Source organism: Diadema antillarum, unplaced genomic scaffold, assembly GCF_040938485.1.
Source record: "Diadema antillarum isolate AM-2024a unplaced genomic scaffold, OU_Dant_1.0 scf00000077, whole genome shotgun sequence".
Lineage (NCBI taxonomy): Eukaryota > Metazoa > Echinodermata > Echinoidea > Diadematoida > Diadematidae > Diadema > Diadema antillarum.
In genome coordinates this window covers 1,624,321-1,649,335 of record NW_027270966.1, presented here as the reverse complement: position 1 = coordinate 1,649,335, position 25,015 = coordinate 1,624,321, and the positions used below count along the sequence as shown (strand labels likewise).

At 37.6% G+C, this 25,015-nt stretch overlaps 1 protein-coding gene across 1 annotated transcript; it reads right to left on the bottom strand.

The window, feature by feature from the left end:
* Nucleotides 1–461: 461 nt before the first annotated feature.
* LOC139717588 (cyclin-dependent kinase-like 2) lies at nt 462–24,609 on the bottom strand. Its single transcript, XM_071629097.1, has 11 exons — nt 23,953–24,609; nt 22,016–22,235; nt 10,638–10,832; nt 8,781–8,959; nt 7,713–7,825; nt 6,657–6,796; nt 5,672–5,881; nt 4,569–4,706; nt 2,595–2,836; nt 1,935–2,146; nt 462–763 (listed from the first exon to the last, which is right to left on the bottom strand). Exons 2-11 carry the CDS (start codon nt 22,202–22,204, stop codon nt 609–611), a joined length of 1,773 nt encoding a protein of 590 aa, XP_071485198.1. The 5' UTR covers nt 22,205–22,235; nt 23,953–24,609; the 3' UTR covers nt 462–608.
* Between the last annotated feature and the right edge of the window lie 406 nt (nt 24,610–25,015).

Sequence of the window (25,015 nt, the reverse complement as noted above, 5' to 3'; positions counted from 1 at the left end):
TCTCACTTTCACTCTGCAAGATCTTCCCAAAATTGGTAAAGACTCTAGTTCCTTTGTTCTTTCTTTGAAGCGTAGGTAGGCCTTAATCCTTCCACGGCGGCTGATTCTCATGGTGAGGCCGTCCTAATGCAATTTGTTTTAAAAAAACAACAAAAAACTGAGCTGCAATCAGACCAAAACGGTGACTTCATAGCTGCACCACGCGTGGAAGTTAGGCGACATTGCTCCCAGAGTGGGTACAGATCTCAACATGCCACTTCACATGCAAGTCGTAAGTCTCTTCATCCCGGTGACAAACATTGTTCAAGTGGGATATATCAAAGAGTTCATCAATTCATCCATGTGACATACAACAAGGCTGTATGTGACAATTTTTAAAGATAAAAATAAACAACAACAATGCTGTAAGGCTCGGAAGCTCCAATCATTATCCTGTTGCACATTCAACATCGCTTCTCACATGGTCTTTCTGGCCTGCAAAAAAAAAAGATTGTTCGCACAGCCTTCGTGTCAGGTCAATTGCAATTTTTTCCATTTGTTGGCTCAAAAAATAGGTTCTCAATTCACACAACTGGCCCGGAGATCCAGGACGACAGAAGTGGACGGTCCTAAACAGCCGGAAGATTGTGGTCCGTGGAGGAGAAAGAGGCGTTGGCGTTGAACCCATGACCTGCAGGCTCGGAGTGATTGGCAATTTGAGGCATTGTGGTGTGATGACTCTTCTTGGTCTTCAGCTTCTTATCCTGCCGCTCTGTTGACTTGGCTGCGGATGAAATAAACGGACAATGGTATCACATCACTCGATGGTATCAAATCCAAAATCATATCTTAGAATACATGTAAGATAAACTTCATTGACAAAGGCTTCCAGATATACATAACATATCACTCCAACATAAAAACAAGAATGGGCATTCAATGATTACAAACATTCTACAGGATCTGTTGCATATATTCTGTATATAAAGTTTACATAACAAAGAAACATTACAAGAGAGACTTAAATACTCTCCATATCTATGATTCATTTTGAGATAAGATACTTTTGAGTCGATCCTTACACACAGCAAAGTGTATCCACTAGGGGGAAAAATATGTGACAACCTATACAACATCCAAACATAGCAATGCTATCATTCACACAGAGTATTTAAAGATAAAATCCCATGTGAATGGTTGGGGAAATGATACATACTATTGCAGAGCTTCCCTTTCTTTTCCTATCTGTTTGAATGAAACTGAAGTATGCCAAGACAAAACACAACTAATTGCACACCTGTAACAACACTTTTGTTAAAAGGGTACAGGAATATTTTTCACTAGCATTCAGCATTTAGCTTCATTTCTTTAATTGATGGTGATCCATCCAATACGACATATTTGGATTTCTGCTCACTGTGTGATCAATCCATCAGTAAATCTCCATATTTTGAAAATACACATTTGCCACTGTAGGCCTATCTTACATGAGCTTTGGACTAATTTTCATATCACTGATTTTAATTGTGCTTTGCAAGCCTATTTCCTGATGTCTTTTACTAAAAAAAGCTTCAGCATGGATGCATAAATATTTCAGACAAACTAGAAACCTCTGCAAAAAAATGAAAAATAAAAAAAGTAAGTATTGGTTGCTGTTATAAAAGAATTATGATTTGTGTTGCACAAGCTCCTTGGACTATATGATGCACTTGTATGCATGCGTCCTAACCAAGGTCAAGAGGTAATGCCATGCGCATATATTGTGTGAAGAAGAGGAATGAATTCTGTTTGGCAAGTGACCTACAACCAACAAGTATCATCGTCTCAATTCTGTGACAGCTGCCTACAATTTAATGGTTCCTGATGTAGGTGTGCACAACCGAAAAACAACAAACAAACAAACAAGCAAACAAACAAACAAACAGCAAGCAAACAAACAAACAAATGCCACTAACCGTCTCGTCCTGCTAGGTTTGGCAAGTGAGTGACCTCTCGTTCGCCCTCCCGCGGAGAAGTGTTGGCCGCATCCTTTTTCGACTTGCGCTGACTGGACATCATGACATCAAACTGCAGCGTCTTCTCATGGATCATGGTCTTGTCGCTGCCAGAGTTGCCAACCTTCTTGTAGTAAGAGTTGTTGGACTTCTTGGTCATCTTCTCATTGGGCCTGTGGCAGAATTTGGAGGAAAAAAAATAATGATTGATTATCCTCTTTTTTCCATGCTGCTTGCTTTCCTCTTTGAAAGATCTGTGATTACTGACTTAAGAAGCTAACAAACATGCATGTGAGTGATTACAATTTCATTGTGACACAATATATGAATGGAACAAACATGCCCGCATTCTCATTTTAAAATGATTTTGTTGGTTGTATAATGAAGCATCAATGATCTCCTGTAGGCATATGCTGTTTTTCTGTATAAAAAAATTATGCTCTTTTTCTCTACTTTTATTTTTTTTCCATTCATTTCTTTTCTGTGTCACCAGCCCTATTTCTCTTCTGCAGTCTTTCACAGGTAGCGCAGACAGTTAAGACACCAGCAAATACTGTAAGCAAAGGAGTGTCTTGCAGTAAGTGAGTGAAACAATCGAGTCATGCATCATATACCACTTACCTTAGAGGAGGGGGACCAGCCATGTTGCTGGATGAGAAATTGGACTTGTTGGAGGTGATGTTGCCCATGGTGAGATTAATGGTAGTTTGGGTGGGGCTGGCACCCTGTGAGGCGTGGTTGGTGGGACCATTGTGACCCCCTATGTGCGAGGGAAGCTTGTTGGTGGAGCAAATCGGTGGGATGGGCTCGGCAGCTGAAGTGTTTGGAGTAGATTTCTTCTCAGATGTCAAGGAGGTGTTTATCTGGGGGGAAAAATGTCAGCAAGAATAAAGGTCACATTCGAAGTGCCGCCATTGGGAAATATCAGCAAAAACAAACTGATAGGTGAATACTAATTTACTACTTTTAAAGCCTTACAATCGTGGTGAGTGGCTTGTGCGGCACGGAGACGAATGCAATACGCTGCCTCCCCCCATTCTGTATCAAATGTCGTGACACTGAATGAGAATAGCGCTGGCTAAATGGGTCAGCGAACACCACTGGCGCTCAAAATCACCTGACCTAAAATGGCTGTCCGAGCCACGAGAGCTTCCGTATGGACGCACACTCTCAGCCAGTGTGCATGCGCATGAAGAGAGGCCAAAAGAGTCACGCGTCTTCTGGCCTCTCTCCTCCAATCACCGCAGCTCGCGGTCACAATGTTTGTATATGATGCGTACACACACACACACACATACACACACACACACACACGTGTCTCAGTGGCAGCATTGTCCCACATGTTTATGGATATATAGCACTGCAGTCTGGCATTGCGCAATTGCATGCACAAACTTTGTTCGTTCGCGAGTTTACGAAATATCGTACCATTAGGGGTTAGGATCGTCTGACTTTAACCCTAAAGACGGGGGGGGGCCTAAAAGGCCCCCCCTCCACATTTCGCGCGATTACTCTGCAACACGCAATGCTCTCGCCGCGATGCTCTATGACTTTTTTCTTTCGAGTTTCCCGCACATTTTGACACCAAATATGTGACGCCCGGGGGTACGGTTCTGAAGTTTCATAACTTTTTTGTACATGCATGTGAGGCCGAAAATGGCTCAAAAATGTGATTTTGTGTACAAAGTCAATGCAAATTGAGTTTTTTCACATGGTTCATATAAATATGCTTATTTTTACTCTCAATGGCTAAAATTAATTTGTTTTAGGAGTATTATGCTTCAAAAAGTGTCTGCCACAAATTTTGTTAAAAAAACAACAAAAACAAAAGGTCCAAAAAAAGAAATATATAAGAAATTCATAAAACAATAAAATAAATAAGAAATTAATTTTGATAGCAAATTTTTTTTCCATGTACATTTGTTAAGAATGCCACAAAGAATAATTAGACCAAAAATGAGCACTTTTGGAGCTTCATTTACTGATTTAGATCAAAGAGTCTGATTTCTCGCATAAATTAGCATAATTAATCAAAATAAAATAAAAGAAGACTATTTTGGAAAATTTAAATATACAATCTTGTAGATTACATCGCACACTACCATCGTGCAAATTTCCGCGGCGATTGCGCGATCCACGGCCGAGATCTTAAAGGGGGGCCCTTTAGGCCCCCCCCCAGTCTTTCGAGCTACCAAAATAGCCCAGTCTTTTTAGGGTTAACAAACGACTGCAAGGATCTTCCTTATAGCCACAAATAAAGGATACCATTATGTTTTTTATACTCAACATTACGAAATTACTGACACAATACATATAACTAAAAAACTAGAAAGCTCTACAATCATGTACCATATTGCATGACTTTCATAGGATTATGGTATCAGCACTTTGTTGTTTTCTTGAAAGAGACTAGACATTTTTTTTCCCTAGCTTTTACGATGAGTGTATCATATATTTGTTTGTAGCTCTTACACTAAATGCAGGGACTGCATGACATCCATGAATTGCCAACACAGAGTGCTTTTCTTAGCTAGTTATAATCACTGGAACAAAGATGGTTTACTGTATTTTTTAAATCTGCCCCAGTGAGCTCACCTTTTTGACATCTTGTGAATTGCTTTCTTGCTGGGCATCTTTAGGGGACGATGTCTTCTTGACCTTCTCTGATTCAGAGTGTCGCTTTCTTGACTTCTCCTTTTCCCTCTCTCTGTCAATCTTCTCATGACTTGATTGCTGTCAAGTTAAGAAAAACTTTACATTAAAACATGATTCATTCTCTCATCTACCCCTTTAAAAAAATCTACACTATTAAGTTGGATTGAAAATACCAACATCAAATTATAGAGCTAATGTGCACTATTTGTGGTACAGCCCTATATTCTTCACATGTTGATCATTCTCCAGAGATAAATATATCATCATTTGATAAGCATGGCAGGCAGCTGATGCATTATAACGAAAGCTAGTATATAAATGAATGAATGAATACACACAAGCTCTAGTTCCTAAAATGTAGACATGAGTCAAAACAACTACTCAAATGAAAGCCTCATGATATAACAGGTACTTCGCACCAATCTGACGGATGATTGTTTCAAAGGATGAATCTATTACATTAACAACATAAAAAAATGATCATAAGTGAGGAGCTGTAATTCACCAAGCACAAGGAGATTAATAGAGTGAAAATCTTCATGACCACATCAATTTCTATGAAGTACTGAATCATAAGAGCAACAAATCTACTTCACTCAGTACTGTTGCATGTATTTGTTGCTTTTTTTCTCTTTTTTTGTGTGGGGGGGGGGAGGGGGCAAAATGAGCAATAAAACTAATTACCACCCTTCTCCTAGAATAATTGCTGGCAATTCCAGTATGCTTTTCTAACATTGAGGAAAGGCATACCAGGTAATAAATGCTGCATTAATTTGAATGTGCCACAGTATCTCTTTAATGCACAATGTTTTCTCTCTTTTTTTTAATATCACTGGACTGTCTTTTTTCAAATAGTACTAATGTAACATGGCCAGATGGCTTGTACAAGTAATGACCAGTCTTTTTTACTGAATAAAGCAAATGCTAATTAAGCACCCTCCTACTATCCTCCTATGGATCCTGAATAAACTTGAAACTGCAAAACAGTCTTTCCCTCCTTTTGTCCCTCACACCAAGTCCGCCTCCTTCACGCTAACACCAACCTTTTTACTCCTGTGCTTTCCCCTCTTCTCTTCGTCCCCCTTCTCATCTCCCAGGAGTGACTTGAGGAGTGGGTTGTTCTCAAACTCCTTCTGCACTTTCAAGCTCAGCTCACTGGGGAAGTTGTCACAGAAGCCATCCTTCTTGAAGAACTCGTGCTTCAGAAATTGTGTGCATGTCGGTCTGTGGTCCGGATCCAGGTGTAAACAGCTCTGTGTGAGTGAAAACACATAAGGTGTTAAAATCCTCTGCCAAACAAGAACATGTAACTTTAATATATTTTATATATTTCCCTGATGCAAAGAGACTTCCTAAGATCAGGGATGATATTGAGGTTTGTCGAAAACCAAAATTTTCAAGTGATTTTGATACATGGAAAAAAGTAAAATGTGTATAGACCTGAGAACAAAATACTGAAATCAGATTTAAATCTACAGAATATCATGCCTGTATGATTCAGGGGGTTAAAATCCATGTTCTAGTGTGGAAAAAGAGAAGGGGAAGCCTATAACAAGAGATGACCAATGACAGAAGGACTAGCAGCCATAACAAATGTATTATATGGTCAGAAAATGCTCGAGTACTGGTACTGCCTACATATCAAAGTATCATCCAAAGTGTGTGGGTGTGTGTCTGTGTGTATGTGCAGAGATAAGAAAAATGTCGTCTGGATTGAAATTGCCAATGCCGTCAGTGTTGAGCTTTGCAAAATTGTTTCAAAACATCCTGTTTAAATTTCTGCTAATCTGAGCATAAACATAAAAACCCCCAAATCTCACTGAACTCTCCCACAATTCTAAACTGTAGAATACCACTATGTACAACAAGTTATCACTTTTACACATGTACATTCTTTATCCACACGGTGACAAGGTATGGCCACTAATTACAACTGTAATTCAATGCTACAAATGATTTCACCTGTGAGGTTAGTCCACCAACAGGTTCAGTCTACAAAAAGTTTTGAGGCTTGGCATTTTATCTCACCTTCATCATTGAGATGGAGAGTCCAGAGAGGGTGGGAAATCTCTTCTCAAGGGGCTCCACATTCTTCACCTCTGGAAGACGCATGCCGACAAATAGCGGATTCTTCAGGAAGATCTCCTTGTGTCTCTGTATTAGTGTACCTGGGAATCAAACAACCATACCATTAAAACCTTCAAATGCTGTGGTGAACTCAAGGAGATGGGCTGGATTGTGTCTTGTTTGACACCTTGATTTTGCCTAAATTTTGATTCACCAGCATTACGTAAATTAGAATATATTTTCTTCATCTGTCATATTTGGTTTTGCATTTCATTCATACATGGGGTAAATTCTATACATAGTCTCATCAGTTAACCTGTATTGATTTCAAAGAGGTGCATGCTGCAAATTACAAAATCCCATTCAATTGAAACATTGTTCTACTTTGATTATGTCTATGATTAAAGGCAAATAACCATACTGTGCGTTTTCATCACCCACATATTTTTTTGGCATTGATATGTCCACATTGACCATATTTTGCCAATAATTTAATATATGATTTCTTCTGTGTCACCCTACCCTCAAAAGAGATGATGTAATGTGGTAAGTAATGGCATAATGACTTCGCGTAGTGGCTAAAAAGTGTTTTTTTTTAATTTACATCATCAATTTCGCCTTTTTCAATACACATATTTTACTGCATACCTAGTTTGATGATTTTCAGAGATAAATTTGAAATTAAGTACATTAAGTGCAAAATTTTTGTCTAAAAATATCAGGATTGATGAATGGAGAGACAACTGAAGTGCTCAAATTTTGGGAAACTTTGGTGTGAGCATTAAAAGATATGAAAGAAAAGATAAGGTCATGTACATGCTCTATGATCAAAGTTTCAAGTTCCAGGCCAAGCAAGGAAAATACCCTTCCAAAGAGACCAAATTCTTTTCAAATTTTACTTCCTAGAAAATCAAAAACAAAACAAAAACATGATTTTGCATACAAGAAAGTATGTCCACTCCCCTTAGTCCCATGCCCATGTTCTCTTGCTTGCTGCAATAAATTCCCTTCACTTACCGAAGCAGCGAATGATGTGGTACAGCTGATCAATGTCACTATCACCTGGAAACAAAGGTTCGCCAGTCAGCATCTCTGCTTGCAGACATCCAACAGCCCACAAGTCTATTGCTCTGCACCAAAGATGAACAAATATGAAAAGGTGAATGGGTGTTGTTAGGGTTACATTACCTCACTTTCAGTATGATGGCCCTTGAGTAATTGTTGGAGAGGTAAAAAAAGCTGTAATGACTCAAAAGAAAGTTCTAATGGCCAAGCATTCATCAGAGAGGTCATATACAAGGGATATGTCAACTATGTCATCTGTTTGCAAAGGGGGCTTAATATGCACACATGATTAGTATGTGCAGGAGCCTACGCCTGCAGCCTACGAGTGACCTAACTCAATTCTATCATTACTCAAAAGATACATAATCATATTAATGTCTTTCTTCCTTTGTGATGCTTTCATAAATTATTAATAGATTATATTTGCTGTTGCATGGAATAAAAAGCAAATATTTACTGCTTCATCATTTTGACCATAGTACAAGTCCTTGACTTCATCTTGACTATAGTACAAGTCCTTGACATGTGTTGATTCCATCTGACATGATATGAACTTAAGCAGAGTTAGGGGGCACAGAATGGCTGTGAGAATCAACATAGGTCAAGGATATGCACTTTGACTCTCACAGTAGTCAATACAAATACACTGAAAAATCATGTTCTGATATACAGACACTACAGCCATCACAATTTTGATAATTTACCAGGTTTGGAAGTCATGACCGATATCGATAGTTTCAGTTATGTCTATGAATACATATCATCATTGAGTTATTGCACATAATGATTCAGTATTCAACTGTAAATAAAAAAAAAAAGAGAGAGAGAAATTGTCTCTTATGTCATACACTACACAGAAATTAGCTGGCTAGGAAGACTCTTCTTCATGAAACCATAGTAAATAAATACTAGGGAAGGGAATGACTTCATAATGAATTTCATGTAATCTTTCCCACAATATAACATGTGGTTGCTTTGACACTACATCTGTCTACTTGAGTAAAGATATCAAAGACTTACTTTCCATACTTGGTGTCACCCACAAGAAGCTCTGGTGCTCTGTACCACCTTGTCGCCACATAGTCGGTGTAGATCTCACCAGGTCCAGCTATCGTCCGGGCAAAGCCAAAGTCACATAGCTTCACCACCTTGGACTTGGAAACCAGGATGTTTTCAGGCTTTATATCCCTGTGGATAATCTGCAACATTACAAGAATAACATACAATCATTACACAAAAGAATATCATTCATTGAAGGAGGAAGAAACTGTCTATACTTCATTTTATACTTTATCTTATTGATAAATCAAATTATGAAACAATGAGGAAGATTACAGATAGTTATGCACACTAACAGACATATGATGGAAGTAGAAACTGATTTAAAACATAATTAGATCTTCTACAAAACTCAAGCAATTTACCTATGATATTCCTACAGCAATATGTGATGTGATGAATCACAGTCAGATGTTTCAATTTCATGACTATGATTTTAAGTAGACAAGTTTAATTACTATTTTGTTGCAATGAACACTACCTACGTAGCTACTACTGGGCAGGCAGCCTACTTGCACTCATTGTTTCTCCAATATCTGGCCAAATCACTTATCAATAAGGGCGTCCCCACAGGGCCAGATAACAGATCGAAAGCTACTAGAAATTCTTCTGTTGTGACACCAACTTTTAAGCATCGAGCTATGGTAATTAAAACTCCAGTGCCTACATGTACATTCTAAGATGCAATAATTCACCATCAAATTTCTCGCTCATTATATGTTGCTCTTCAATATCACATCACTGCTGCATCAGCCTCTCTCACATCACTGCTGCATCAGCCTCTCCCTCTCAAACTGACTTGATTCTTAAACACAACTGATGTCTGTCTTTGGGAACGGGCATCTCCAATTCACCAACCTTTCATACAATCTTTGGTCCACTCTCACAACCCTTTTGCACTTAGGCTAGATCATCTCTTGAGTAAATACTTGGTTTGCTTGAAAGGACAAAAGTGCCCTAATTGTGAGGATACCTCTGTGTGTTTACAATAGCATAGTATGCTACTGTAACCATGGTAGGGTCCTGAACAGCACTCTGTATCTCACCTTTTAGACATTGGTCTAGAAGTGGCCAAAATGTTAAAACACAAAACAGGAGGTCTCCTTTGTGTTTTCTTATATTACAAGCAGCGCAGTGTACTTTTCTGGACAATCTGCTACTTTGCCATGTCATGTACAGTGTATGCATTAAAAGCCAACATGGGAAAGTGAGAATGAATGACATTCCAATCGCATGGATGATGTTTGGAACTCAATTTGTTACTGAATTGGATGTAGACATCCTTTACTACAAGTACAACACATGAATACACAATATTTCTCCAAAGGGAGATTTAATCCTCACATGCAATGAGAAAGAATCATTTTCTTGAGAGTATGCGTGTTGTTTAATGATCCTCTGTAATGTGCAACAAAATATCTACACAATGACAGCAAAGAAGGAAGTCTGATGCATAAAACATGAAAAGTACTTCTGACATAAATCAGAGAACAAATTTGACAGTTATCTTCTTTTTTCTGTACAAAGTCACTATGAGAACTCTGGGAAAATTTGATGCAAAAGATTGCTTTCCTTATTGAATTCATGTCATAGCAAGACATTTGGTTGAAGATTAATTTGCAGGCAAATCCATGGAAGACTTGTGAGCCAACGATATCATTACCTTCATCTTATTTGCACATGTGACTGATTACTTGTCTGGTAAAACACAGTAAAATCAAACATTTTAAAACACTTTTTATCACATATTTGATGGAACTTCTCTAGTTCTGTATCCAATATGGATTGGATTTTCATTTAAAGGAAGGATGCACTTACATTGTTGTGGTGGCAGAATTCAATTCCTTTCAGCACCTGCCACATGTACTTGCGAACAAGATCCTCATCGAGGCCCATAGGGTACTTCTCTAACTCATCCAGCACCGTGTGATCAACAAACTCGAAAACAAGGTAGAGTCGCTTCTTCCGTCGGAAAACTTCTATGAGGTTGACTAAGTTTTCATGCCGGAGTTGCTAGATAAAGCATAAAAAGACAAAATACATTGCTCAACAAGTGTAATACCGTATAAGATTTTATAATCCTGTGGGTTTTGTGTTCGAATTTTGCAAGTTCAAACTCGTATACCAGGGCTGCACACTAGCCCATTTTTTTCTACTGGTCTGACTTGTCTGTCAGACCAGTAGGTTCCCAGTTTTTCTACTTTTTACTGGTCAATTCCTGGAAATGTTACTGGTCGGACAGTGATTTTTACTGGTCAGGGATCGTCGGACCAGTGCCAGTGTGCAGCTCTGTGTATAAAGTGACTTCAACAGCCCACAAGAATGTTGCCATCTACAATTGTACCTGTGCGGTGCAAACAGTTGCCTTGATAATATATACATGAAAACAAATATCTCATGCAATCATTCCTCAGGTACATTGCACTATTATATTTTGATCCATGATCAGCTTCATACAGATGTTAACTATTGTAAGTCACAATGACTGTATTTACCAGAGCAGACACTGACTTGCACGCTCGTATTTGATTTGTACTCTTTGGCAAGAGAAATAGCAAGTAACTGCAACTCATTATTTTCAAGCCTCTTCACGAGCCAGGTCCCAGATTCACTTGGACTTTTACAGTCACCAAATGAATAGCCTACAGCTATGGGAAAAATGTGCGTGTGCATTTAGCTAGATGTGTGTTCACCATATATGCAAATTTTGTACACTGTATGTCTGGTGTACTCTTAAAAGCTGCATTTCATCTTTAAAGATGGGAGGGAGGGGAGTTTCTCTGTCAAATAGGGTGAATGAGATCTGGGATGGATGGACAGACAGATAATCCAAAACATAAATGGCTATAAATTTGTATGCCACTTTTCTAGGTGGAGGAACAAAATCAGTACACTAGCAAGACTCAGACTGACCAATGTACCTGCTGGACTTCTACATATTTTAGTTCTATCAAACTTTACAAGACATTCTCCAAGTGATATCCCCAAATTAAAAATACAATTAATTGGTAATTTATCTGAGAGATAAGAATAGTCACGTAGGCCTGAGATCAACTGCTGTATTTGTCTTGGCACCAAATGTGTGAAAACGCTATGCATATATCAGCATGTGTTTGCATTGTGCATGTGATATGCATACTCATACTTTGTCCTGCCCCATAGTGTATGCCTCCATTACCAGGGTGTCACTGTACACAAATCTAATCAGACACAAACATCATCACTTTACTTTGCAGAGAAAACCCTCTACTTCTAACCAAAGAATTCTGATAAAATTGACACACCTGAAAAGGGTATCAACGATACGCACTCTCTTTTTGTTTGTAAAAAACATTAAGATTTGGGGTCCACGACAATGTCACAATTTGCCAAAAACTTTTAACTTGGAAATTGGCAGTTATGAGACATCTGAAATGTACAGCCTCATAGAAAAGCTGCATAACCTGTTATGATTTTGCCCTTGTCATGGCTGAAAGACTTTTTTTTTTCACAAAGCAACTGATTATCTCACTGACTTGCTGGTTAACTGTGTGCAAAAAAAAAAAGAGGAAAGAATAATGTAAGCATCAGTGTATACACTGGCCAGTGGGATCACTATGATAAAGAGAATAAAATGCAATTTGTTGGCAATACAACAGTTCTAAAGGCTTTTGCTTGATGTTGAAAAAAAAAAGTTGCACACATAATCACAAGCTTCATCGCATATAGACAAACTAATATTGGTAAAAATTGACGAATAGGCTTTTGTCATTGGTAGGCAATGCCATACTCCTTGGAATGCAGTGTATATTCCCTCTACTCGGGGGGGGGGGGGGGGGGGGGGGGGGGAAGGGACTGGCCCAAGACCTATCACTTTGTTATCAAATACCAAATAATCACTGAAATAAAATTTGGAAATGTTTATAAAAGTGAGACATACAGTACAAGCCTCATAAGAGCTTCATTTATAAAACATGGGTGAATGTCTAGAGCTACGAAACACACTTTATTTGGATGCTGGGCATGTTTTCTCATAAATTCAGAGGGACTCATTTTGCTTTGGCAAAGATATGTACATAAATCACATGAAATTTATGAGTGCTAAAAATGTACCTCTGAGCAGAGTTTGAGCTGAAAACCCCAAGTTGCAAATTGTAGGACTAACCTGAATCAAGTTGGTTTGTTTGAATATGAAACAGGAAAGACATTAAATCTTTCATGTATTTCATAAATTGTTAAAAATCTTGTATCTTTAGAAACAAATGTGTATTCATGGAGAACTAATTTGTGTGAAATCTTTTACCTGAACCTTGCTGAAGGGTGTGATTGTCACAAGGTTTAAATGAAAAAAATAAAAATAAAATAAAAATCAAGGAGAGATTGGGCACAAAGACACTGCTAATGCTACAAATATGTACACTGCAAATTGTATAAATCTAGAAGGTAACACATAGGTCTACAGAATTTGCACAACAACCATTATGTTTGTGACGACTGTTAAATGTTCCTGAACATGTTGCTTTATACTTCTAATGTATCTTCACATCAAAAGTACTTTCACACTGCGTAACAAAGTAACCTTGCTGTTACAATCTGCAGTTGACATTGACAAACATAGCCTCATCTCATTTTCGACATAAATTTCACTATCAAATCAATGTGGCTTGCATGATGTACTGGAATTGTCCACTGAATCAATAATGATCAAACAGGCTTAATTGTGGTTTTTAAGCTAAACCCCTTGTGTGAAGGCTACAGCCACAAAAAGCTATGTCTCATCTGTCACTTTTGAAAGGCCACAGGAGCATGCGGACGAACCATTGACACCCCATGTCTATGTGTAGGTACATGTCAAGAAAACAGAGTTGTCCGTTGCTGGAAACAGCCCGAGGAAAATCAATAGCTGAGCGGGAAGGGGCTTTGGTTACGTGAATAGAAGTCACCCTTACAATACAGTGATGCTATTGATTGGAGGAGAGGGGAGACAAAAGATTGATGCACCTCTCACTGAGTGTGCTATGATAACAGACCGTTATAAACAACTAGTTAATGGTTATAGATACCAAAACACTAGAAATATAAAGAAAAAAAATAATGTCTGTTCCCTCACACAGATGGAAAAAAAAAAGATTCTACTATATTTCAAGGCAATAGCAACTTTCAAACTACTTTTGATAACTTTACTTATACGCCCTCTGCACTTAAATTATGCATCGCCGACATGTGGCTGCCAAATATAGACTGACCTGCAATCACAGTGCATATGTAATATGTTGCCATGGCTACGGCTAAATGCCCAAACAGGGCAATCACTGTGAATTGAGATCTTTTTAGGAGACAATGAGAGGGAAGTTCTGCCAGGTGCATCTGGCAGATGATACTTCCTCACAGTATTATCTCAGCACCATAAAAACTGGTGCAATATTGAGTCTCTTGAATGAAACAGGGTGAGTTCTATATGGGCAGTTCCAGCGTTACGGACATTACATTTCAGACAAAATTTGCAACTTCAAAAGGTCATTAAGATAACAAAATATTTTCATTCTGAACTCATACAGTGGAATCACTCACATATGAGGCTAAATCATAAACAGTGAAAATTTCATTCCATTTCACCACATCATTTGGCACTTACTGCATAAAATGTTGGCCGTTACGGACATTACATTTTTTGGACATGACTTTTTGCATGCCTATACAATCATTGAAAAGTCTGTGAGTTTAAGCACATAATTAGACCAATGTAGGAATAAATTGAAAGGTAAAGAAATGTTTAAAGAAAATAAAATCAAATTTAGTGAAACAGGTGACACATGTACCTCCTATAGCCATAATTGTGGTGTTACGGACATTACATTCTAAGCGTTACGGACATTACAGATTTGTCCACTTTCATTAAGTGACAGGAGTCACATGCAAGTATTAATATTTTTTATCCTTTTCACTTGGATGGTAATCAATACACATTGGACAATGCTACTATAGCCCTTTCAGGAGATCTTTTATATCAGGAGTTGCCAATTTGAGGACTATTTGGTCAGTATTGACCCCTACTTTAACAATTTGTTGACTTATCTATCATATGGGAATTTAATCAACTTATTTAATGCCTGTAATGAAGTTATGATCTATAAATAACATATAGATCAGCCTTTTGACTTTCTGTTATATTCAAACTTTTGATTACTCAAAATGTAATTTTAAGAAAATGTTACGGACATTACACTTTTTATTCACATCTACATAGCCATCACTGAGCGTAACTCTGCGAGAATAAACAACTTTTATTTTAATCAAAACTAATGCATAATCAAATTCAAATAAAATAATGGTTCAACAAATGCTCAGTATGTATTTTTACACAGTGAATGTTTAGTTTTACTTTCTTTTTTCCCCAACAGTTTGTTGAAGTACAACAGTCTTTTTCAGGGTCAGAAAAGTCTGTTTTGGAGAATATTGTTTATTCTGCTTCCAAATCAATCACCTTGGAAGCAAGAAAGGTGTTCTTGACCAATTGTTGGAGAGGGTCTAATACTAATGATTACATCCTGTTATAAAAATGGCTCTCCTTCACTACACTCAAAGAAATATTCATGGATCCTTGTCTTTTCAGAAATTTCATAATTGATGGACTATCCTCATTACATAAAGTCCAACCTCAGTTATCCAGCAATCACTTTTCTGGATTGCTGTATTATCCAGATATGGACTGGCACATTATTATTTTTTTTTTGCATAATTCGGTGCAAAATATGACTAAAAGTACATATCACTTTTTTATTCTTTACAAGGTAATTGTGATTCAGGACATAAATGTTAATCGCTATGGTACAACATTATATTTCTAACAACCAAAATACTGTTGCTAGAAGGAATAATGAGGAAGTGTATTTCATTCACATTCCATTTGATTTCCACATTATTGAATGATAAAACATGAAATTTTCATGTAAATTATAATATTGAATAGTCAATAAATAATATCCTACACAATTTGCTTACAACTGTCATGCAAGAGCATATCTCCCTTATCCAGCAATATCATTTTATCCAGATGGCTACCGTTCACGACATGGTTAGAACTTGAGGTTGGACTGTATTTCCTTAACAGACAAGTCAGACTACAACTGATCATCCATTGTGTAAAAGGCCTTGTCCAGAGATGTTTTTGACTGTTTCTCTTCTTTAACAATGTTTTAACATACATTCTTGCCATCATAGTATAATTACTCAACTTGATACATTGTATGCTGTTGCTGTAAGATAGCTTGCATCCATGTACACATATTTCATGGGAGAGTAAAGTAGACACAAGAAATAAGATTGTAGAGGAATGCAGATTAGTCAAAACTTTGTTGAAACACTGCACTTTTTGCTGAGTAAAGTCCCAAATCAATTTTCAGTAAGGGCTAGGGCATTCATTGTGACAGATATCAATATTGTAGGGTAGAATCTAAGCTATTCCTAATAATCATATGTACTAATACTTTTGCCACAAATGTGTAATGTCCGTAACGCATTGGTTATGTAATGTCCGTAACGCTTTTTAAAAGGAATTGTGCAGGTTCCCGAAAAACTGTGTGGATATGTTGTGTGATATCACATTTTAGCTTTGCGTTTGAATTTAGAACAAAATTAGACCAAAACACAGTGTGTTACAAGAACTTTTACATCTAAAACGTTACGGACATTACGCTTTGAAAGAGGTGGAAATTCAAAAAATTGAAATGCTCATCTTTTAAGAAAGAATTATTTTCTTTCGATACCAAGGAGGATGATGTAAAAATGAGTCATCAGCTTTATCATAGCATAAAAATGGTTGCCTGAAAGTCATTTTATAGGGAAAATTTCTACTTCAGAAGAATTACATGCAAATTATACTGAATTTTTCTGCAATGTCTTAGAAAAAAACACACGATTTCAATACCTAAAAAAATACATTTTTCCAAAATGTACCAAATTTTTTCATCATATCAGTTTGATATGACCCTTCCTGAATACTTTCCAGGGTAAAACAAAGTTGTTTCTTGATTTTCATTTTTCCACCCTCGGGTAACATTTTTCACGGAATTGCCCACATACAGAACACATGATTGATGGGTTGTGTGGGCTCTCTAGCTACATGTATATATCACTGGGTTATTTTTGCTACTGTTGTGATGATGCGCTCTGCCGTCATACAATTTGAATTGAGGACATATTCTTAAATTCCCCTGCAAAGTTGGCTATTCGTCACAGCGAGATGTTAACAAATGGGAACATGGATTAAATTCTACCAAATTTTAAGACATTATTGCTTTTTAGTTATCAGCGCAAATCCCTATGGCTTATGATTAAATGTATGCACATTACCTACTTACCACAGCTACTACAGTATACCGGTACCAGTGAAGAACAATCCCCGTCCCTCTTTTCCAATAAACTCATTTGATTCATTACACTGCCATTTGGGCTATCCTGTTTCTTTGATATCAAGTAATGCTACTCTACCCTCATTGATATGGACACCCTTGTTGCCAGTATACCTTGTGAAAAATTTCTAGCTGATGTAATATTTTCAAAACAGAGACTTTGGACCTTTAACTTTTTGCTATTATTATTCTATACAACTGTCTATTCATTTTTACCCTTTCTGCCAAATCATGTTACCACTGAACACTTCTAGAAGACATTACAACTGACTTATAAATGACCCTCAACCTTAACAGATTTTGCCTACAAATCTGTAAGGCACATTTAGCAAACATCATATAGCATACAGTACCTGGGCCAAGTTTAAAGAAAAAAAAAGATTAAAAAAAATCTGTCGAGCTATTTTCCTTAAATAATTTGAACAAGATGTGGAACAGACAGATACATGGACAATCCAAACACATACAGGTGTATTGCCCTCAGACACTCTTCACAGTGAAGGCATGAAAGCTGAGCAAATTAAGTGCCTAATATCATTTTAAAGAAGGACTGCTAGCACAATTCATGGAAAAGTAAAATGAAATAATTGTCTGGTTTCGCAAACTTTGCATTGGTTTTACAAGCATGCGATACCATGATATGCAGTGATATGCCTTCTATAGACCACAATATGTGTTTGAAACAGAGCTACAACTTGTAGCACAGCACCATTGCATAATGTCATGACAATCTTTTTTTCATATCCACAACTTTTGCTCTTCCTGTCTGTAAAAGTACATTCTTGCACTCAGTCTAGAAATGATTCTGCAGTAAGTTTATTGAAAAGTTTAGGCTTTGAACTTCATCCTACGGTGTATGAATCGTGACATCCTGTAACTTTTCTCAATAACTGTGAGGTTCTTATATTGATAGTTTACACGCTTTTGTGAACGTGATATTTATACCTGTAGAGATGCAAAATAGAAGAACACTTCAGACTTGAACTGAAGATAAAGATTTTGCGCTCAACCACTGGATACAATGTAATTCCAGGCTAAAGTTTCACAATGTTTACATATTGCTTGAACTAAGCTTACCTGGATGTCAAAGATCCCACAGAACATCATTTTGAGTGGTTTTATTTTGTTAAGTTTGTTTGTTTGTCGGTTTGTTTTTTGCTCATGTACTATACATGTATGCACATTTACACTTGAAAAATGGTCTGTCATTAGTGTCAAACACTAATCAGTTTACACCAAGACCGCAACTATTGTGGCAACACTTGGAGGCAGAAATAAAATGAAAGGAAAGGAAAGGCATATCATGTACAATTCATATACTAAACCATGGCAAAGTCTAAAGTGCACAAAGAAAATGGATACCTAGTTGTTATTGGTTTTTTTTTTAAGCACACCATGCAACAAAGTTTTTCCTTCACCCTGTTTACAAGTGAGTGCTCAACATTAAACTCACTGCATGGGAAAAGAAGCTTATCATTTCATGACTGCTTCCACAATGGTCTCCATTTTTCTGTTCTTAAGGGGCAGTTTGGGGGTCTGCGTACAATAGTGATTTGTATGGACGCATATGGGGACATCTTTGGTACATGTAGGTATCATACAGGTGTGTCACTGCCCTCATCTTGAACTAATGTTGTTCAAACTCTTAGCAGAAAGGGTCAAATTGGTAAGTTTAGCGGGTAGGTCAAGATTGCATGACAACTGTCTTTTCTGGGTGCCTTCGAGCACTAAAAAATGAACGAAAGTGAACTGTACCGTTCAATGCTTTATTTAGAGTTTGAATGCTCTGTTGAGAAAGTGAACCTCATGAGCTATCTTTAGAGGGGTCACACATTTTGTACCAAGAGGGTCATTCACCTGGTGCACTTAACCCATTGAAGATGAGACCCAAGTATACTCAAGCAAGTGTCTTTGGGAAATGTGTGTTGTAGCAAACTCAGTCCGTCCTCACAAGGTAAACTATAAATTTACGAACACCCCGAACAAAGAGACTGAACTCTTTGCATTTGACGCATGTTACGCGCGTTCTTCACATCCCATGCAAACTTTTGCTGCACATCGTGAAGTGGTCCACTTTTGACTTGGTTCAGTTCAGTACATTTTAGACAGTGTATCATGTCTGGCGTAGGTTCGGTACGGTCCGGTTTGCTCTTAAGAGAATGCTCAAACACACCCTTTGTATTCTTCAAAACAGAATTAATAGATTGTCAATAATAGCTAACTCTCTCAGCAAAAGAAAACTGCATATCAAATGAATCTCAGTGTTATGAAAAAAAAAACCCAACAAACAAAACACCAGGAAACTTATTCCTATACTGTGTGTTACGTTGACTTGTTATTAGTTGGGGCATGCAGGCCAATTCTTATCACATTCACATGATTTGCTTGTTTTGAATAACATACACTCTCCACAAGTAATCTGCGCATATCCTCAGAATATGTTTGTATCTCTTTGACAAGATGACATCATAACATGTATTGTAGAGTCTAGCAATGAAAACAATGTTGGAGGGGGAGGGTAAAAATATACAATGTATGATACACTTGTTTACACATTTTAATAACAATATGTGCTCCAATGTTAATTTCACAATGCAATCTGTAAACTGAATTCTACTCATTTGAGAAGGCAAACGGATTTGTTTTCATTTTCAAATGAACCGATACTGCTGTTCAGTTCTCACAGAATAAAACAACATCTTAATCACATTGTCCAGTGCTACACTGAACAATGTTCAAACTAGGATTGTCAACAAACTGGCACTCCAAGCAGAAGCAGTAAGCTTAGAACTGCAACTAAATTTCTGAATGCCCTGTTCCCAATTCTAATCTATGGAGTAATTCCATATCAATTTTTTTTAAAAGTGTCTGAAATGATGATTGCAAAGAAAAGAGAGTGCTTAACAGCAATATGTTTTTTAATATATATTGTTTTCTTTTGCTCTGATGTTTTGTACAAAGTACAATGTATATCTGTAGAATATAAGTTGGTCTGTTAGATATTAACATATAACTTTTTTTTTGTTTAGCAGAATGATGTAGGATGGTGTGTAAATGGTAAAATATGGTTATATTTTGTGCAATATATTTATATTTGACAATGACTTTTGATGCAGATGTTATGTATGACAGTTCAATGTGTTTTATTTAATCTGACTGTACACATAATATGTCATTGCAATGTACATTTTAGCCTTCGGGCTACGAGTTTGCAAGTTTTTTAATCAAATAAACCATTCTAATAATAATAATAATAATATTTAATAATAATAATAATAATAATAATAATATATTTTGTTATTCATATTTCCATATAGAGACTTATGAAGCACCTGCTAGTAGCTGTACTCAACAGTTGAATTTCTTGTCAAACATACTGTACATTAGGATAGTACATCTGTATTAATTGAGTTTTGTTTCACATTCACGTCATTTGTCTTTATCTTTATACTAATACTCTGAAATTGTCAAGTCTGACATCTTCACAAATCTTAGTATCAATGTGAAAAAATTTCGGCATTAAATAAAATTTTTATAGAGTAATGTATTTCTTTGCATACTGCATACATTAGCACATAACAATAATTTTGTCTCCATAAAAGATGAGGGAGAATATTCACCTATTCATGTACCACAACGTGTACATTAGTGGATTGTTCTACTTCATGGGTGATATTCTTGTGGTTGCTTAGGATGCTTAGGGATGATGAGAGCCATTCAATCTGTTAGAGATATCTTATGACCCCTTGCCACTTGCCTAGGAACTGGGCATGGGCATTGTTCAATCTGACAGACTATAATGACATGCTGATCTTCAAATGATATGAGCCATTGATAGAAATGCACTGTGCAAGGGATATCAATAGTTCTTTTGTGGTCGCGTACAACTGCAATGCATGAACAATGCATGGTGGAACAGATATCATCTGTGTCACAAATTAAGATTACACTTGGCCACAGATTGCATCTGATGTTGGAAATGGGATCAATACACCCATGAATATCAAATCTTGTCAGAAGCAAAGGTAATGCCCCTGCTGATGACAGTGAGGAAAGCACATGAATACAAAATGCGCAATTTCAGGCAATCTACATTTTGCAAACCTGAGTACAGTACACGGCTTAATTGGGTAGAGAAAGAGAGAAAGAAAGAAAGAAAGAATTTCAGATGCATGATTTCAAGGTGATAGCATACAATGTAGCTAGCTTTAAGGAGGAGTACCAAACCCATTCTGTAATCTTGCAATCTGTGGCTAACCTTTCAACAGCTCATTCATTCACTGTGATGTTATAGGTCCACAAAACTAGAAAAACGTATACATCACTAAATATTTGATTAGAGTAATCTGATTTATACGTAAATTACGTATAAATCAGATTACTCTAATCATTAATCCTTCATAAAGTTCAGTTTTTGCACTCACTCCCACTCCCCCTCCATCTTCACATAAGACTTCCCTCATGAACTGGAATGAGCACTTTTGCACATGAAATCTGTGGTCTACCATACTGCCATGTGTACATACATACAATGTATGTACTCTGCACGTGAGGTAAAAACTTCCTTTCAACAACACTTGCGCGCACGAATTTGTCTTTATGACTTTAAATTCTGAAATGAGATTTTTACCACATTACTGATATGATGCAAATTTAAAGGAGGCACACTTATTACAAATCAATTCTTGAGAACAACCTACACAAGGTGATACCGTACATTCAGGACAACATTAACAGCCCAAATTACATCAACAATAATACATCATGATCATGCACAAGCTTAGTGAGAGACTGAGTGGCGCATACCTTTAACATGCGAACCTCTCGCATAGCGATCTTTTTCACCATCTTGTCATCTTCTCCTTCCAGAAACTTCTTGATGGCTACCACCTGATTGGTCTCCTTGTGCCGACATTTCAGCACCTGGCCATAGCTCCCCTCTCCGACCAGGCCAAAGCTTTCATATTTCTCCATTGCCGTGGCCGGACCCTTCATTGGGAGCTATGGGCCGACCTGTGCAAGTTACCTGTGCGTGGTAAGAGAAAAGTTAGGTGAGCTAACAATTTAAGGAATGGGGTAACAAGCCTACCACTCCGCCTTCCAAGAATTGGAATAATATTGAGTGCCATTCCACTTTGACTAGCTGAGATTTATCATATTGCCAAATCATTCAAAATAACATTTCTTGTTTTCTAACAAATTTGACATCTTCATGATATCATGATATAGTATACTTTCAGATGGATTTTTAAAAAAGTACCTGAAATCACATACCAATACCACAATGTGACAAATGAATAAAATCAATGGTCATTTGGTGGGGTGTGTGGCATTTAACAAGACATCTCCTTGACAGTGTTTACCATGGCTCATCAAAGTCATACCCATTCTGTAGTGCATGGGAACACTTTGGTTGTACTAGATCTTACTTACAATTTGAAGTCATGAGGATCACGCCTAGTGAGTCAATTCTTTTTTTTTTTTTTTTGAGAAACATAACAAAATCTGATGGGTAGAGGATAAACTCGCAATGGATAAGAAAATAAAGTCATACCAAAGTATTCTAGGCTCTGGAAATATGAGATAAATGTACCTAAATGGATAAAACTATTTAAATCCTGATAATGTCAACCATCTACATGTGTACTCAAGCAATGTTCCTCTCTTGATATTCTACTAACAAATATGTCAAAATCATGCCCCAAAATGTCCTCTGCCTTTTTATTCATCACTCAAATGGGATAGAGAAGATTAAAAGATCCATCAATGTGGACAGACTTTGTATGCAATACTTGACTTCGCGGGGGGGGGGGGGGGGGGGGGGGGGCTCAATTCACTTTACTCACAGTCACATTCAAGAAACTTTGTTTCCTTACAATGATTTCCATTTCATTCCAATAGTATCTGTCTGTCATTTCTCCTTGCTTTTCCAGTCTTGTCACAAATGTCAGCCTGTTAAACTGCAAATGTTTCTATGAACATCTAGTTCAGTTGTGCTTCCAACTTCAGTAGTTTGGTCTGTTTGGTTAGTTTTCAGAGAATTTGCATGCAATTTGATCTGCACAAATTTAGCACCAGTTTACCATGTATGTAGTACTGTATGTGTAATAAAATTACTCAGGAAACAGGCGGAATGTGTGAAAAATGGAGTACAATCAAACACATGAACATTTGTGTCAAGTATCAAGATGGTGCATGGTGAGAATGGAATGAACACTACATTGCAAGAAAATGAACTTGTACAAAACAAGAGGAAAATTCATAAACCATAGGTAATTTCCTTCATGATGGTGGTGTGTGATGCAAATCGCATGTTAATAAGGCTGTCAGTCACTTGGGCTGTAACGTTAGTGTAGTGTGGATACATTACAATGCAACAAACAAGTTGCAACCACACGTGTGGTTGGATGGTATTAAAGACACATAAATGTGTGTGACTGTATCATACATTGTCTTTTTAGTTTATGAAATTTAAACACTTGAGAAAAAACAAATAGGCTCTATAGATCTGAAACTTAACAGTACCGTAGTTATGGGTAAACTCGGCCTAGCGGGTAAAGTCGGCCGCCAGCGTGCACAGTACAATTTTATGTACTGTGCGCGCTGGCGGCCGACTTTACCCACTAGGCCGAGTTTACCCATAACTACGGTACTGTTAATAAATGAAGTAAGCTGGAAAGGTAAAGACTGGTGAATGAAGCAAGAACTTTATTCACCAGTCGAAAAATTTGCTGGAAACTTACCGCCCAGCAGTTGAAGAGTGCAGATTCACTCTTTCAACACGAAAGACTCCTTTGGCTTTGATACAATGTAGTAAGACAGTTCTGCATTTCCTCTTTTTGCAACCCTTCATCGTTACATCTTTGGTTTATTCTGGTGTTGTACTGCTCACGACTCTTGTTGTCCTCATGGTTTGATGTGTTTCTTCAGAGCTGAGGTTAGGAGGTAGAGGCACGTAGACGAATACTGACTGATTCTTTCGTTGTTCAGGCGACGGATCGACTAGAATTTCTAGCTTAAATGCTGCTTAAAACAAGACAGTGCAAGGACGATCATTTCAACATTCTATGGTCATAGTTTGTGGTTCGTATTCATGGCGTGTTGTAAACAAAACAGGATCTAACAACTGCTGGAAAAGTATACAAACGTAAATGAAGACTCCAAGTACAAGAGGTTGCGAAAGTAGTAGAACGCGACGCTACGCTACGCGGCACTAGTCCGGCTGAGAAGCTCAAGAGAAGGACGAAAGTATGCACCAGTTATGTGGAATTGACGGCAATAACGATGGACAATACTTCTCAGAATCTCACCTGCGAACACTGTATACTGTCATATTTCTGATGTCCCTAGAAACGTCTGAGAGACTTCGTCAATCACGGATATATCAGCAATGAGATGGGCACAATGTTGCAAGTCAGAATCTATTTACTCTTCCACCATTCGCACTCGTCTTGTGTGCACTAAACGATCTTGTGTACACACACACGTACACACCAAGGCCAGGCAACAACCAACGCAAACCGATTCGTCGGTCCGCCACAGCCGCTGAGTTCAGGGTAGCTACTCGGATGTACGGTCCTCAATTCACAACACACGCACACAAACACTCGTGCGCAGCGCACCATACATCGTGCACACAATCGGACCGACGTACACTGCGTATGGGTCAATGCGGTGCGGTGCATACTCTCACTTCAATGCACTACGCACCGTGTTGCTACGGGTAACAGACATCAATGGGATGTTACGAGGACTGATGAAAGAACGTGAACCTCTTTGGGAGCTACCAATAAAATCCGTCGTCCT